The sequence below is a fragment of the Sander lucioperca genome, chromosome 18, assembly GCF_008315115.2.
Source record: "Sander lucioperca isolate FBNREF2018 chromosome 18, SLUC_FBN_1.2, whole genome shotgun sequence".
Taxonomy (NCBI): domain Eukaryota; kingdom Metazoa; phylum Chordata; class Actinopteri; order Perciformes; family Percidae; genus Sander; species Sander lucioperca.
The window spans coordinates 5152819-5167239 of NC_050190.1; the positions used below are offsets into that span (position 1 = coordinate 5152819).

General features: G+C 42.0%; 2 protein-coding genes across 2 annotated transcripts; one reads left to right on the top strand and one right to left on the bottom strand.

The window, feature by feature from the left end:
- Positions 1–1207: 1207 nt before the first annotated feature.
- On the top strand, positions 1208–8817 carry pnn (pinin, desmosome associated protein). Its single transcript, XM_031321236.2, has 9 exons — positions 1208–1430; positions 1919–1996; positions 3044–3115; positions 3788–3863; positions 4130–4224; positions 4435–4510; positions 5799–5954; positions 6163–6301; positions 6927–8817. Exons 1-9 carry the CDS (start codon positions 1318–1320, stop codon positions 8138–8140), a joined length of 2019 nt encoding a protein of 672 aa, XP_031177096.1. The 5' UTR covers positions 1208–1317; the 3' UTR covers positions 8141–8817.
- Positions 8818–9426: 609 nt separating this feature from the next.
- Positions 9427–14292, bottom strand: gemin2 (gem (nuclear organelle) associated protein 2). Its single transcript, XM_031321237.2, has 10 exons — positions 13999–14292; positions 13033–13117; positions 12617–12706; positions 11984–12043; positions 11643–11759; positions 11321–11365; positions 11159–11227; positions 10551–10661; positions 10100–10158; positions 9427–9841 (listed from the first exon to the last, which is right to left on the bottom strand). Exons 1-10 carry the CDS (start codon positions 14118–14120, stop codon positions 9802–9804), a joined length of 798 nt encoding a protein of 265 aa, XP_031177097.1. The 5' UTR covers positions 14121–14292; the 3' UTR covers positions 9427–9801.
- Between the last annotated feature and the right edge of the window lie 129 nt (positions 14293–14421).

The window sequence follows — 14421 nt, forward strand, 5'->3', positions numbered from 1 at the left end:
TATGGTGTAGCCAAAAGCCACCCCTAAAAATGGTGGAACAAGTGTGCAACTCTATTCACTTTCTTACGTTACATTCATTTACATATTTTTAAGTTGTTTTGATGATGCCCATATCGTTTTGCATTGTTGTTCCTGTGTGATTGTGTTTGTTACAGTGAGCACATAACAGTGGGTTTTACCTTGTTTCTGTAACCAGATGTAACCCAAAAACACAACTGGACAGCTGGATTTCCAATGACATGTAGAATATTTGAATTACATTTCATTTGTTTCTTAAACACTTTATTATCTGATCTGTACACAGTTTTACAAACATGGGCGTAAAGGCATGGATTAAGACTTGTTCTAACCAGCAAAGAAAAGTTCCACTATCGTTTTGCAGACACAACAGAGAGAATGCTCACTGCTCTTTTTAGTTTATACCTGCTTTGTTCAGAGCTAAGACAAAGAGCTAGTTCACATCTGGGTAATGAGATTATCATGTTGGTCTTATGCAGTTAAGCTGAAACAATACGTTTTTTTTTGTCCCACAGTTACCATGTAGGCGACAATATGTAGCGTCACACTATAATTTAATAAATGTGACTTTGAACTTTGTCTAATAGGCATGCACCACACATTTTGCAATCACCTATTAGTCAGGTGTTTGTTATGTATTTATATTTATATATATATATATATATATGCACTATAGGTATCATATCACCATATCCAGGTAAACAGTCATACATTATGAGTTGACTGACTGCTATAGTACAAGTTGTGGTACTATAATTCCTGGGAATCTTGTGACTCACAGACTACTCCTAAAAACTCCTGGAAAGGGTCATAATTAAAGGTCTCCTATATTACTATTTTGCATCAAAGCATTTCTCAGTGCTTTAATAACCCTTTAGTCCCTTTAGTCCTTTGTCAGGAAACATTCTGAAACAAACAGGTTTTTTATTGTATGTGGGTGTGAAGAAATGCAAGTAGCAACATGCTGGTACAGTAGGCATGCTCTTATACATACACACGTCTTGTTCACTGTCAAAATCGTGATCGTTTTCAGGCAACGGTAACGTGCACAGACGTAAACATTAAGGGAAATGTTATTTTTACTGAGTAAATTGGTCAATTGTGACATTAAAAAGTTGTAGCTGTTGCTTTTAAGATGAAAACCGAGCAGCAGATGGCGATAATGAACCAACAACTCGCATGTCAGCTACGGGTAAAGAAGAAAGAAGAAGAAAAAGAAAAAGCGCAAGGAAAGGTTAAAAAAAAAAGAAAAAAAAAGAAGAAACGACACGTGATTCGCGATAGCTAACTGGAAGCAAGATGGCGGTGGTGGTGCGTAGCTTGCAAGACCAGCTTGAAAAAGCAAAGGAAAGCCTGAAAAATGTGGACGATAATATTCGTAAATTAACTGGACGTGATCCTAATGAATCAAGGTAAACGGAAAAAAGGCCCGAGTGGTTATTTTGCATGTGGCGTATTTCTAGTGATACGCAACCAACTTGCTAGCATTCAAATGACTATAGCACTATATGTGCTAGCATGAGTCGGTTAGCTAACGTTAGTTAGCAAACATTACCACCTCAGATTGTTTTGTGCTAGCCGAACTTACTCTAGGTCGCCTTACCTATGTCCAAACTGATTAATTAGCCGCACAAAAGTACTAAATAATACCCTAACTGCTCTTAGCTTAGGAGTGGAATATCGAAGCCAGTAGGCCAACTATTGCCATGCCCTGCATGCGTCGTCCGGGTATCACCACAGCTTTTCCTGTTTAGTAACGTTAGTGCTAAAATGGCTCTGCTTCTAGCAAAGTAACCATACCGTTAACAAGAAAATGATAATCTTTTCTTTCAGAGCTGATGTGACTCGGAACTAATGATATTGTTCTTTTGTGTTGACCCTGTTTCTTTTGTGTTTACAGACCGGGTCAGATCCGTCGGCTCGGCGGCCCCATGGCAGGCCCAGGTGGAGGTAGAGGCAGAGGAATCAACCTGCTCAGGTAAAGCTGTGGTCTTGACGGCTAAATTCAGCGGCACATATGTTCATTCAGATAGTTGTAGAATCAGGGGGTGCTCTCAAATGGCCTGCAAGCCATGCACATTTTAATTAGAAAAAAAGCTCTACATTTCAACAGTATAAATGCACACCTCTTTAAGCGACGTTTGTGAATTTGGCTAACTAGTTCAGTTCCCGTTGAAAACATACCTGTTAGGAACGGTCCTCCTGTATTGCTGCTTGCAGCTTTCCCGAATGTAACTAAGTACATTTACTGAAGGACTGCACTGTACAACTTTGAGGTACTTGTACTTTACTTGAGGATTTCTGTTTTATGCTACTTCTGCTCCACCACATCTCGGAGGCAAATATTAGCTTCACTCTACTTTTTTTTTTTTCTTTGGCAGCTTTAATTACGTTACAGACACACGGCGCGACACAAGGCGGAAAAGTTGAGAGAAAGGAAAAAGAGACTGTGCTGTCGCTTCCGTGTGTGCATGCGTCCTTGAGAACTGTAACTCGTATAACTTACGTTGTCAGTTAATTGTAGCATTGACCGGCATGAAATCGGCATATGTCAGACTTGCCTGCCGGTTGCCGGTCATGGCCGAGCACGTGAAAACCGGCCAATTCCGGTCACCGGCCGGTCTATCGGTGCATCTCTAGTTTACTGAATTACAGGAGATGCTTGGACAGATACAGGAAACGTGGTGAATCTGTTTTTATTCGGTAAATCTGGTCGTAATCAGAGTTGCGTTGTTGTTTTCCTTGTTTTTGTGAACTGAGTTCTGCTGATACAGACACCAGCTGAGCTCGACCGTTAGCCGCCAAGCGGTTTATAACAGCCAGGTGAAGACGTGCTGGATTCAGTCTGCAAAGCCCTGAAGCCCTGCCTGTGCTGTTATTTAATGCTTCTTTTTTTAAACTCTTTGTAGTACACAATTACATATATATATATATATATATATATATATATATATATATATATATATATATATATATATATATATATATATATATCCCAACCCACTGTCTCCGTGTCCTTTCCCAGGCGTAGTCTCTCAGACATGGGAAGCGGCGGCCCCCCTGCCAAGCAGAGGGACATCGAAGGAGCCCTGCTGAGGTGAGATTTTTTTTTTTTATATGCATTCACATCTACCTGTCATACTAACAGCAACTCTGCACACAATTTGATGATGGTAAAACATCTCATGTAGACTGAAACAAACCTATTAGATAGAGCTGATGCAATTACTCTAAACTCGAGTAATTTAAGTAATTAAACAAAACTGTTAAAACACTCTGCTATGATGCTTTAGTCAACCTAAATGTAGAATCATGATTGTTAAGCTTTTAGAATGAGTGAGTAGATTAGTAAAACAAATAGATTGCTACTCAATTATGAACAGACTGTAACCAGTTGTAATAACCGTTTTAATGCTGATATTGGGAAATATACCACTTGCTGGTATAGCTGAAGGGGATCCAAACGGTTTCATTTGAACATAGCTCATAGACTGCCTCAGACCGAACAGCAATTGGAAAATATGACGACATTTACTCTCTGTTCTGTGGTTGTGTATCGTTGCAGTCTTGCAGTCATTTTTGTACCCCTTTCTTGTCTTCAGATCACGCCCTGGGCATAAGTCATTGAATTACTTTGATTCTTTGTAATCTGACAGATGTGAGGCTGCAATTAGCGTAGCTGACAGCTATGAGTACAGCAGTTGCTATATTTGCATTGATTAAGTGTCTGTCTATCATGGGCGTCTGATCTTTTTGCGTGTGTCTGCAGGCTTGCGGGGGACCAGAGGGCCAGGAGAGACGCGCGTCACGACAGCGACGCCGAGGATGATGACGATGTCAAAAAGGTAAGACGAAAGAGTTTATCCCTTCTGTGTTGGCGGTGCCGTTCATATGTGCAGCATGTGTGGGAAAGTGTAGCATCTAATGCGTTTTTGGGTAAACCAAAACACATTAAAAGCCTCAGGCAGACTGAAAGGCAGCTCAGACAGTATTCTGATAACAGATTATCATTATTAAATATCACGTTTAAATGTCAAATATTAGGAGAAGCTGAGACATTCAGTGTTTTGAAAGACAAACGGACCTAACAAATTGGTTTTTCTTCCCTCAGCCGGCGTTGCAGTCGTCTGTAGTAGCTACCTCCAAGGAGAGAACACGCAGAGACCTCATTCAAGATCAAACCATGGATGAGAGGGGCAAACAGAGGTAGGCCGACATGAGTTCCGATCCCGCTGCCCTGACATTCAAAGCTGAGGACTGTCGTGTTCTTTATGGTCACGTTTGTGAAATTACACCAGCAAACAGAGAAAATGGGGAATGGCAACCCAAAAAATCTAAACCTAATGGACAATATAAATCATTGTACAACTGAAAATTTGCTGTTGTCTGTAAGGGTGGGTTTGTGCTCTTGTTCAGGAATCGGCGTATGTTCGGCCTGCTGATGGGGACCCTGCAAAAATTCAAGCAAGAGTCCAACGTCTCCACAGAGAAGGTGAGGAAAAATCTATCCAGTTGTAATTCAATTAGGGCTGCCACCTCTTAGTCGATTAGTCGACTAATCGGTCGTTTTGGTCTTAGTCGACTAAGATTTCTTTAGTTGATAAGTCATTTTTTATGCTTATTCATGCTTAATTACTCATTTCCAAGAAACTTATGGGCACATTTCTGGTAAACACAAGATTTAAAGTGGTGCTTTTGCAGGATTAATTGTGGAGAAAGTCAGTTTTACAGATGGTTCATTAACTACATTTATATTGTGCTTTTCTAGTCTTAACCACCTCTCAAAGAGCACAGCTCTGTCGATTACATCAACTAATCGATTAATCGACAAAATCATAAGTGTTAGTCGACTAAGAATTTCTTTAGTCGAGGACAGCCCTAAATTCAATCAGGAGAGACTTAATTTAAGAGTGAAATGAGTTTAATGAACATGGTGCATAATAGGTTGATATGTTCAGATTCTTTGGCGATTCGACTCCATCACAATGTTCATTTAAAAGGGGTATAGAGGCAGTGGATATATAGGTGCTGGGAATGATGAGAACTGGAGGTGAACGGGGTGGCGGAGGGTTGCGTGGATTTTGCCTGAAATGACAACTTGACAGCAGCAGAGAGTAGAACAAATTTAAAATTTGAATGCAACAACGCCATAGCTCATGGAGGTTGTGTGAAGTCTGGTTGGTTTAACTGAGTTAACATTCAGCTGATGACAATGCAGCTGATTAGGTTGGGAGATAGAAATGTGAAGCATAGAAGTCTTCCTGAAAGAATTGACACTGCGCTTCGTTAGTGAGCTGACTGCCATTGAGCAGGTCAGACAGAGAGAATAAACGGTCTTCCTGAGAAGTAAAGAGAGGTACATTAAGAATTGTTAGTCATCCAATAAGGCAAATACAACAAAATGCATATTTTTATCACTTAGTTACTGAATTAGATGGTAGTTTTTAGCTAATCTGTCACTGAAACCAGACTGAGAAAAAAATTTGTGGTTAATCTGTGTGCTCTGATTTTTAAAATGAAAAGTAATGGATGTAAGCAGGGCCGTCATGTTTCATTGTATTGTTTCCGTTTGGTAAAGCACTTTTTAGTTTAATATTTGTATATTGAGGACATTTGATTTCCATTCAGTTCACAGTGGCATTTACAAAAACCCAACTGCTTACATACAGTATTTGTACAGTACATTGGCTGCTTTTGCACTACAACTGTGTTCATCTTCCTCTTTAACTCTTCCTCTCCTTAATCCCGTCTCTTTCCATCGCTTGCTTTTGCCCCCACAGCAAAAGCGACGTACAGAGATTGAGCAGAAGCTTGAGGTTCAGGCTGAGGCTGAGAAAAAGAAGGCGGAGAGTGATAAGAGGGAGCTGTTTGAAGAGAGGAGAGCCAAACAGACTGAGCTGAGACTACTGGAACAAAAAGTGGAATTAGCTCAGCTGGTAAGAAAATATTTAGGAGTCACTGTCAGTGGGGGGTCCGGGGCCTCGTTGATGAGGCTGACTGCAGAGGGGAAGAAGATGTTTGCATTTGGAGGTGGTTGAGAAAAATGAATGCATAAATATAGCGTAATGTTTTGTTGTGACGTTTTATAAACAAATGAGACAGAGTTTGTAATTGTATTTAACCTTCTCTTTCCTCCATTGACAGCAAGAGGAGTGGACCAGCCACAATAATCGTCTGGTGAAATACATTCGTACCAAGACCAAGCCTCATATCTTCTACGTGCCTGGAAAAATGTGCTCCGCCACACAGAAACTCCTCGACGACTCCACCAAGAAACTAAATGGTCAGCCGGGTTCTTTTTTGAAAGCATTTTGCCCAGGCTTTAAAGGAACACGCCGACTTATTGGGACTTCAGCTTATTCACCGTAACCCCCAGAGTTAGATAAGTCCATACATACCCTTCTCATCTCCGTGCGTGTCGTAACTCTGTCTGACGCACCCACCGTTAGCCTAGCTTAGCCCAGATCCTGGAGGTAACCGGCTCCATCTAGCCTACTGCTCCCAATAAGTGACTAAATAACGCCAACCTTTTCCTATTTACATGTTGTGATTTGTATAGTCACAGCGTGTACAAATAACAAGGTCACATGAGACACAGCTATCTTCTAACCGTATACAAACTGGGAACTATATTCTCAGAAGGCGAAGCACTGCTACTTGTGCAGAGTGATTTGCTCGCATCACATGAGAAACCCTGTGGTGAGGAGCAGAGAGTAACAACGGTGCTTTTCAGGTGTTGCGCTAATGACTCTGCCCAAGTAGCAGTGCTTTGCCTTCTGAGAATATAGTTCCCAGTTTGTATACGTTATGAGATAAGAGTTTCTTGCACCCGTATCCAGAGAAAACTGGTTTGTGTGCGTTTATCTTTTTGTAACCTCTGTGGATCTTTGGTTTTGTTTTCTGCACAGCTGTGTTTGACGAGAGGCGTGAGGCTTTTGCCGAACACCTCAGCAAGATGGAGTCCCGCCCCCGGCGACAGCCAAACCGCGACCAGGATGGCAACACGGCAGCAACAGGGATGGACCACTCGGCGGAGGGTAAGCCAGCAGGTCAGGTAGTCAAGGTGACAGGTAACAGGGGGGATGCAGAGATGGAGGAAGAGGAAGAGGATGATGAGGAAGAGGAGAGGGAAAAGGAGGGAGATAGAAAGGTGATAGAGAAGGTCAAGGGGGAGAAAGGATTGAAGGAAGTGGAGGAAGAGGTGGAGGGGATGGAGTTGGGTGAAGAGGGCAGTGAGGAGAAAAAGGGAAGAGAGGAGGGGTTTAAAGCCAGAGAGGAGAAGGAGGCAAGTCCAGGGTCAGAGGGGATGGAGGTAGAAAGCGGGCCGGGGAAGGTGGACAGGAGTAAGGCAGAGGAGGGAGAGACAGACAGTAAACAGGGGCCTACAGACCTCCAAAATGAAAAGACCCAGGACACTCGGTCCTCTGAACCAACCATAACCAGCCAAGAAGCACCAGACACCAGTCCCCAGGCCCAGCTCAGCCACACTGCAGTGGAACCAGCAGTAAAGTCCCCCGAGACCCAGGGATCCTCTCCAACCCCAGAACCCCAAACAGCCGCCACGGTGCCTGGGCAGGATATCATTATCATCCCTGGCCTCGAGGTCCAGACCTCAGCTGCTGAGAACCAGGCCGTGGAAGGGAAACCAGGGGAAGCACCCCAAAATCTGCCTGATTCCGAGGGGGCCCCCAGCACCACCCTTGTACCCTCTAAGGAGGAAGAGGACGGCGGGAGAGGGAGAAAGAAGGCAAAGGAGCCAAAGAAAGGGCGCAGTCATAGTAACAGCTCCTCCTCTTCCTCGTCCGGCTCCTCCTCCAGCGGAAGCTCCTCCTCCTCCTCCGGATCCAGCCGCTCCTCTTCGTCATCATCCTCCTCTTCGTCCTCATCGTCCAGCAGCCGAAGTCGCAGCCGAGAAAGCAGCAAGCGCAAGAGGAGGCCGTCAGATAGGGCCAGGGACATGAAGAAAGGAGAAGATAGAAGCCACCGCAAGAGAGGAGGGAGTAGCGGAGGAGGGAGGGACTCGAAGGGATCCAAGAAGAGGAGCAGCAAGGAAGGAAGAAGCAGGTCGTCCCGGAGCGATAGGGAGCATAAAGATAGAGACAGGAAGGACAAGAGACGCTAATCTGGTTCTCATTCAGCCTTTGTATGGTAAAGCTGGCAAATACAGGGAAATCAACTATTTACTTAACGGCACACGAAATGACAGTTTTTAAACTAGCATTTTCCCTTAAAATGCCACATAAAGGCTTTTTGAGCTTTTAACAGGATTTTATTTCACAGTGTAGGGATTTATAAGTCAATGTCAAAAAGAATTGAAACAGTGATGACTGGTTGTAATTTTCCTCCGTTTTCCTTTTACTTGGCAAAGAAAATGTAAAGTGGACTTTTAGTTAGGGGTGCATCTGTCTACTCTGTAATTGGACGCATAACTAACAGGCTTGAGATGGGCGAGACTATTCGAGGCTTCATTTTTGTCCTGTCATTTTATCTTCCGTCTGGCATTTGGGTTTTAAAAAAGTTCTTTGTGGCACTATGATGAGAAGAATGTTTGTTTTCAATTTTTTCATTCTAATAATGCCATAGGCTGGGGTTATTCATGGTTATGGTAGCAGTAACCATTAACGTACAGTAGCTGTTTTCATGTTGATGTGACAACACTTAATCCTCATGTATTTTCACTATTTGAGGAATGTCATTGCCCTTGTATCTTCATCACGTGGGTACATGTTTGATTTGCTCAAATGCTGGGATTTTTTTGTACCGACCTGCTTCAAATTAAAAGTGAGGTATTAGAGGAAATGTGTTGTGTGGTATTTCTTCAGTCATATTAGTGCTGCAACTGTTTTCGGTATCAACTAATAGGATGTTTATTTTTCCAATAATTGTTTGGTCTGTTGAATGCCAAAATACAGAAAAATTCCCATCACAATTTCCCAGAGTCCTGGTGACCTCTTCAGACCCCTTCTGTCTGATAAACGGCCCAAAATCCGAAGATAATTGATTAGCAGCAAATCCCTTAAACTAGAGAATCCTAGGATTGTATTGCTTGAAAATGGACAATTATCAAGGTAGTTGACGATGTTCAGTCGATCAATTCATTTTAGATCGTATAAAAGTCTGCGTTTCAAGACCAAATTCATCAAAACTGGTGGTAGAGGGTGTCTCATTCTGAAGGATCTTAAAATGTCTCACCGTTTTGGTGGGTTATTACCCTTAACAAGTCGGTAGAGCTGGTTAAAGTTTCATCCTCTATGAATATTGCATCTCATGGTTGGGGATCTGTGCAGTACTTGTGTACTGTAAGTGTTGGACCTATAGTCTTGCCCTTTGTCTAGCTAAAAAGCCACAGTTGGCAACTTTATTTATAGGGTTGTACCATTTTATTACCAATAATGCTTACACAAGTAGTTATCCTTTAAATCAGTTTAATAGAAAAAATATTGCATTTGATGCATCCATAAACCTCAGAACAAAATTCACAAAGAATCAAACGGTCGAAATGACTTGGTTAACTGAAATAGAGGTTGTGAGTTGATGATCCAGTCCCTTTGGTTCTGTCCTCAACTTTCATCGCAATGTTCAGAATCACCACAGCTCTCCACATGGTTGTTTGTGCTGTTGTGTCCTTGGATAGGTTTAGTTCTCTCCACTGATTTTTAAAAGTCTTCAAGTTCATAAGTTTATTGTTACTTCATTGTACAGTCTGAAGGCTGCATCAGTAGGAGGACATACAACATATTCCTCCTTAATGCCTTGATATTGGTCAACAGTTCAACCTTGCGTTCACTCGGGCTGGTCTGCCAGGTCATTCTGCTCAAAGTATCTGCAGAAAAGGAAATAAGCACAATTGCATGTATATATACACTAATAAAAACAAATTTAAATGTTTGTATAAACATTCTCTTTGCGTTAGATTTAATACGACCAAACCATCCAGACTAGCCTGGCTCCGCCCTCCTACGTACTTCTGCTCAATTTTCATTCTCTGTACAAATGAGTCTGGTAGGACCAGGCTACATCCAGACAGCCCTGATATATAAAATGTTATGTGACCTGATCAGTGTAAACTGCTCGGTGATACCTGGCAACAAGACAGATGAGCAGATTGAGGGCTGGCAGTTTCTCATCCTCCTGACTCTCCTGAGGAATCATAAAAGCAAAACAATTAGCAAACAGACCTTGCTGTGAGAGGTATACATTTAAAAGTACAGTACCACCTAGAAAATAATGCAGTACTCTATAAAACACCCTGAGTTTATTTGTTTCTGGTATTGACACATTTCCAGTTAGCAGGAGCTGTGAGAGCTACCATGACAGTATGCACTATCGAGTGCCACCTACAAAGTGTTCACACTTCCGCAGTGAGGTTTTAGCACTAAAGACGGACAAAATGAAGCAAACACAGAAACTTGTAGATTCCCGCTTAAATACATAGGAAAGAAAGGAGGAGCTGAGAGCACAGCAAACACATTGGTAGTATTAGAGAGGATTGTAACACAGGCTCGAGGACAGTGGTACGAACTGACTCCTACCAGCGTGCTGCGGAGCTGAGCACATCTCCTGGCCAGCTGTCTGATGGAGGCGTGGGCTTCAGGTATCAGAGGCTTCTCCAGGCAGGCCAACAAAGCGTACAACCAGCGCCCCTTTAACAAACAGGTGATATAGACACACCAGAAATCAAACAAGTTCCAAATTATTCAGTAAAAACCTTAAACGTTCACATTTCAAATGTGGAAAGTAAGAAAAAGAAAAGTGAATTACAATGGCCAAGTAAACACATTTTAGAATGATTTCTTCTTCACACATTGGGTGGTCAAAAGACAATAGTGCCTATTGCTATTTTATCTTGGTTGGAAGAAACATACATACATATACAGTACATATACAGTGTGGCTGTATCCCTTTTGCTGGACAGGCCAACATTCTGTTTGTATCCAATGCCACAGTAAAGAGCAAAATAGATTTTCATTTTTCTCATGCTTTGTGTGCAAACTTGTTTCAAAACACTTCGGAAGAAGAACAGTCATTCTTGTATTGACAACAATGAGCGCAGTTTTTGCCCTACAATGCTGCAATGTGATTGGAGCGTCAGGCCTCGGAGGAGTTGGCAAAGTGGAGTGACTTAATAAACTAAACTCACCAACTGTGGAACAAAATCGTGTTCCTCAAACCAACTGATTAGAATTTCCAACAGCATCAGCACCGTAGACTGTAGACACAGAGAGAGAAAACAACCCCATAATAATCAGACTGTTGAACTGGTTCAGTGTGAGCTAGACGTGTACATGAGGAGGTTCCTTACCTGGTTCAGTCTGCTGACTATGCTGAGGAAAGGAGGGAAGCCCACCTGAGCACAGACACATGCTTTGATTATATTACACGCTATTTATATAACATTTCTCAACAAGTGGCAGTGGAAACAAGTACTGCGAGTTTAGATTTTACAAATTGTAAAATACAGTTTAGTGCTTTACAGTTGAAAATTTCAAGGATTTTTGAAGAATAATCGTCGAACATTTCCGGAATTTTTGCTGATAACCTGAACATTATAAACCCTTGTCAGCTAAATAACAATAGTTCAATAAATGAGTCTCCTTTTCTTCCAACAAGCACATTCAGAAAACCTTGCTATAATCCAGTGCTGGCTCTGGTTCAGCATCTGTGTGGCCGGACGAGGCGCCCAGATAGACCGTCTCTCCGAAACAAAATCTCTTCCAACCCTCCTCATCGGTTAGCTTTGGCTGTAGGACACACATAAAAACAAGAATTTACAGCAAACGCAAAATCTCCTACTCAGTGTGCTCTGTCTTATAAGTATATCTACAGTATATGAGCTTTCTAGTGATCAGCATTCTTAAACTCAGAAAACAGCAGCTCTCGAGCTGAAACCTCAAATGTGACGGAAAACAATTGAATTTACATTTTTTTTTAAATCATTGAATGAACTTTAAGACCATCTCCTCACCATCAGTACATTGTCGTCCAGAGTGTGGCTGCTCCAGTGAGTCCTGTTCTTTGCGATGCTCTGAAAGCAAAATACAGAACCCACAGTTTGATTGTGAAAATGGATTATGTAGTAAACATACTACTGAGTTTGCATGCCTTTACAGAATACAAATCTGCCTTTTTTAATTCAATAACCCTACCTTTTTTAGATAAAGATTATTTTGGGGGGGGCATTTTAGGCCTTTATTTGACAGGACAGCTGAAGACATGAAAGGGGAGAGAGAGGGGGAACGACATGCAGCAAAGGGCCTCAGGTTGGAGTCGAAGCCGGGCCCACTGCGTCAAGGAGTAACTCTCTATATATGGGCGCCCGCTCTATCAACTGAGCCATCTAGGCGCCCAACCAAACAATAACCCTACCTTAAACATATTTAAAAAACAGGCAAGTAACATTTCTTTCATTATCCTGTGACATGGATTACACCAGTCCAGCAGAGAACTACTGCTTGTTGAATTCTTAGACAGTTCAACAAGGGATTTTAAAACATCGATTTAAGTATTGGTCATTTGTAATGTGCGTGTGATAAAATTTTTTGAAATGTTATGGACTTAAGTAAACAAGAAAGACCTGGAAGTTGTTTGTGCGTTTTACCTGTCGGACACCTGAGAAGGTACTGACTTGGTGCTGCTGCCAACTGAGGCTGGGGGAGAACCCCAGTGGAGCAGCATGGCAACCTGCCACCTGAAACACAGAAGACACTTAGACACCCACTCAAGACAGTGGAAGGAATAGAACGGAAGACATTTTTCTCATATCACTTTCTCAACATCATCCACGTGCCACTTGTAGCTCATTTGATACTTTATGTGAGACAAAACTACTTCTAAAATAACGATTGGACTTCGATTTGTAAAAGCTAAATACTCAAATAAAAGTACCCAAAATAAACAGTTAACATTACATCAAAGGGATCATGGAGGTGGATACTGCACTGCATGTTTTTGCATTCACTTTATTTATTTATTTTTTTTTTGAAATGACATGCCTCATAGTGTAGATTTACTCACAGAGGCATTAATCGTTTGTTTCTTCTTCAGTTTCTTAGGGTCAATCTGAGCAACCACCACCTCGGGACATTGTGACGCCTCCAGCCTGATAAAAAGCATAATATACATCATTCAAGCACACAACTTAATAACTGGCGCAACTGATACACCCTACTTACAAAAAAAAAAAAAAAAAGAGTAAAATCTGACTGTCATGGTATCTTTTTTTGTGAGTAAAGTTAAGCACAGCATAAAACGATATACACTGGCTGTCACGGTACAATTCTACTTTCTTACTTTGATACATGAACCTGGCTAACGTTAGCTGAAGAGCCATGTACCATCAATTATGGATGTATCAAGAGAACCCATCAACCATCTCAGCCCAGTCTCATGGCAGTTTGTGAAATGGTCACGTTATTGAATCTATTGATTCGTGAACAGGACACGAATATGTTGTTTTTTTCGTGCAGTGACTACGAATTTTAAATTTAATGTATTTAAATGGGAAGCATATTTCGTGATCACAGCACGACAACGGTAGGGAGTAGTATGAATAGCAGAAAATCTGCGTAGGGAGTAGGGGTGGGGGAAAAAATCGATACAGCATAGTATCGCGATATTTTCTGTGCCAATACTGTATCGATACACAGACGCCAAGTATCAATCTTTCATTATATATGTGTTGGTCAGTCTGTCTGCTTGACAATCCCATTTTAATTAATTTCCCCGTGGCAGTTCGTGAAATGGTAACGGTCGAAAATCGTGACCTGTACAAGAAATAAACGAGAAAATCTTGATCTGTACACGTATCAATAAATAAAAATAACGTGACTATTTACGAACTGGCGTGAGACCGGTTTGACCATATTTACACCATTTCCGGGGTGGCAGCATCAGCGTAGTACACGGCAGTCAACCAATAGAATCACACTAATTCTCCACTGTCCAAACGGCAAAAAAGGGAGTTGTTTGACTTGAACTTACTGGACTTGTCGGAGGTATTCCCGGGGGTTTCTCGGCGGTCCATTCATGTCCAGCACCTCTGCACTGGCTCCAAACTCAACGGGCAGCAGCCTCGGCATTAACTCCTCCACGTCAGACTTCATTGTGAAGCAATTGTGAGTTAATTTCTAAAACATGAGAGTTAATGTTGCCAAGTACGAATGAAGCACCGACTCACAACGACAATAAATTCCTCTGGCGACCAAAACAAGACTTCTTTTTCACGAGTGGTGTAGCCAACTAGTTCGCCATCTTGATTAGAAACGCGGGGTGATGACGTCGTCTTTCTGCGCGGCGTTGGTTGTCATGGTGATGAACGCTACACGTGTTGCCATCTTTTTTTAGATAAAGGCTGAAGTCCGCCAAACGTCAAAGATGTAGCCTGTCAAAACAATGATCTGTTGC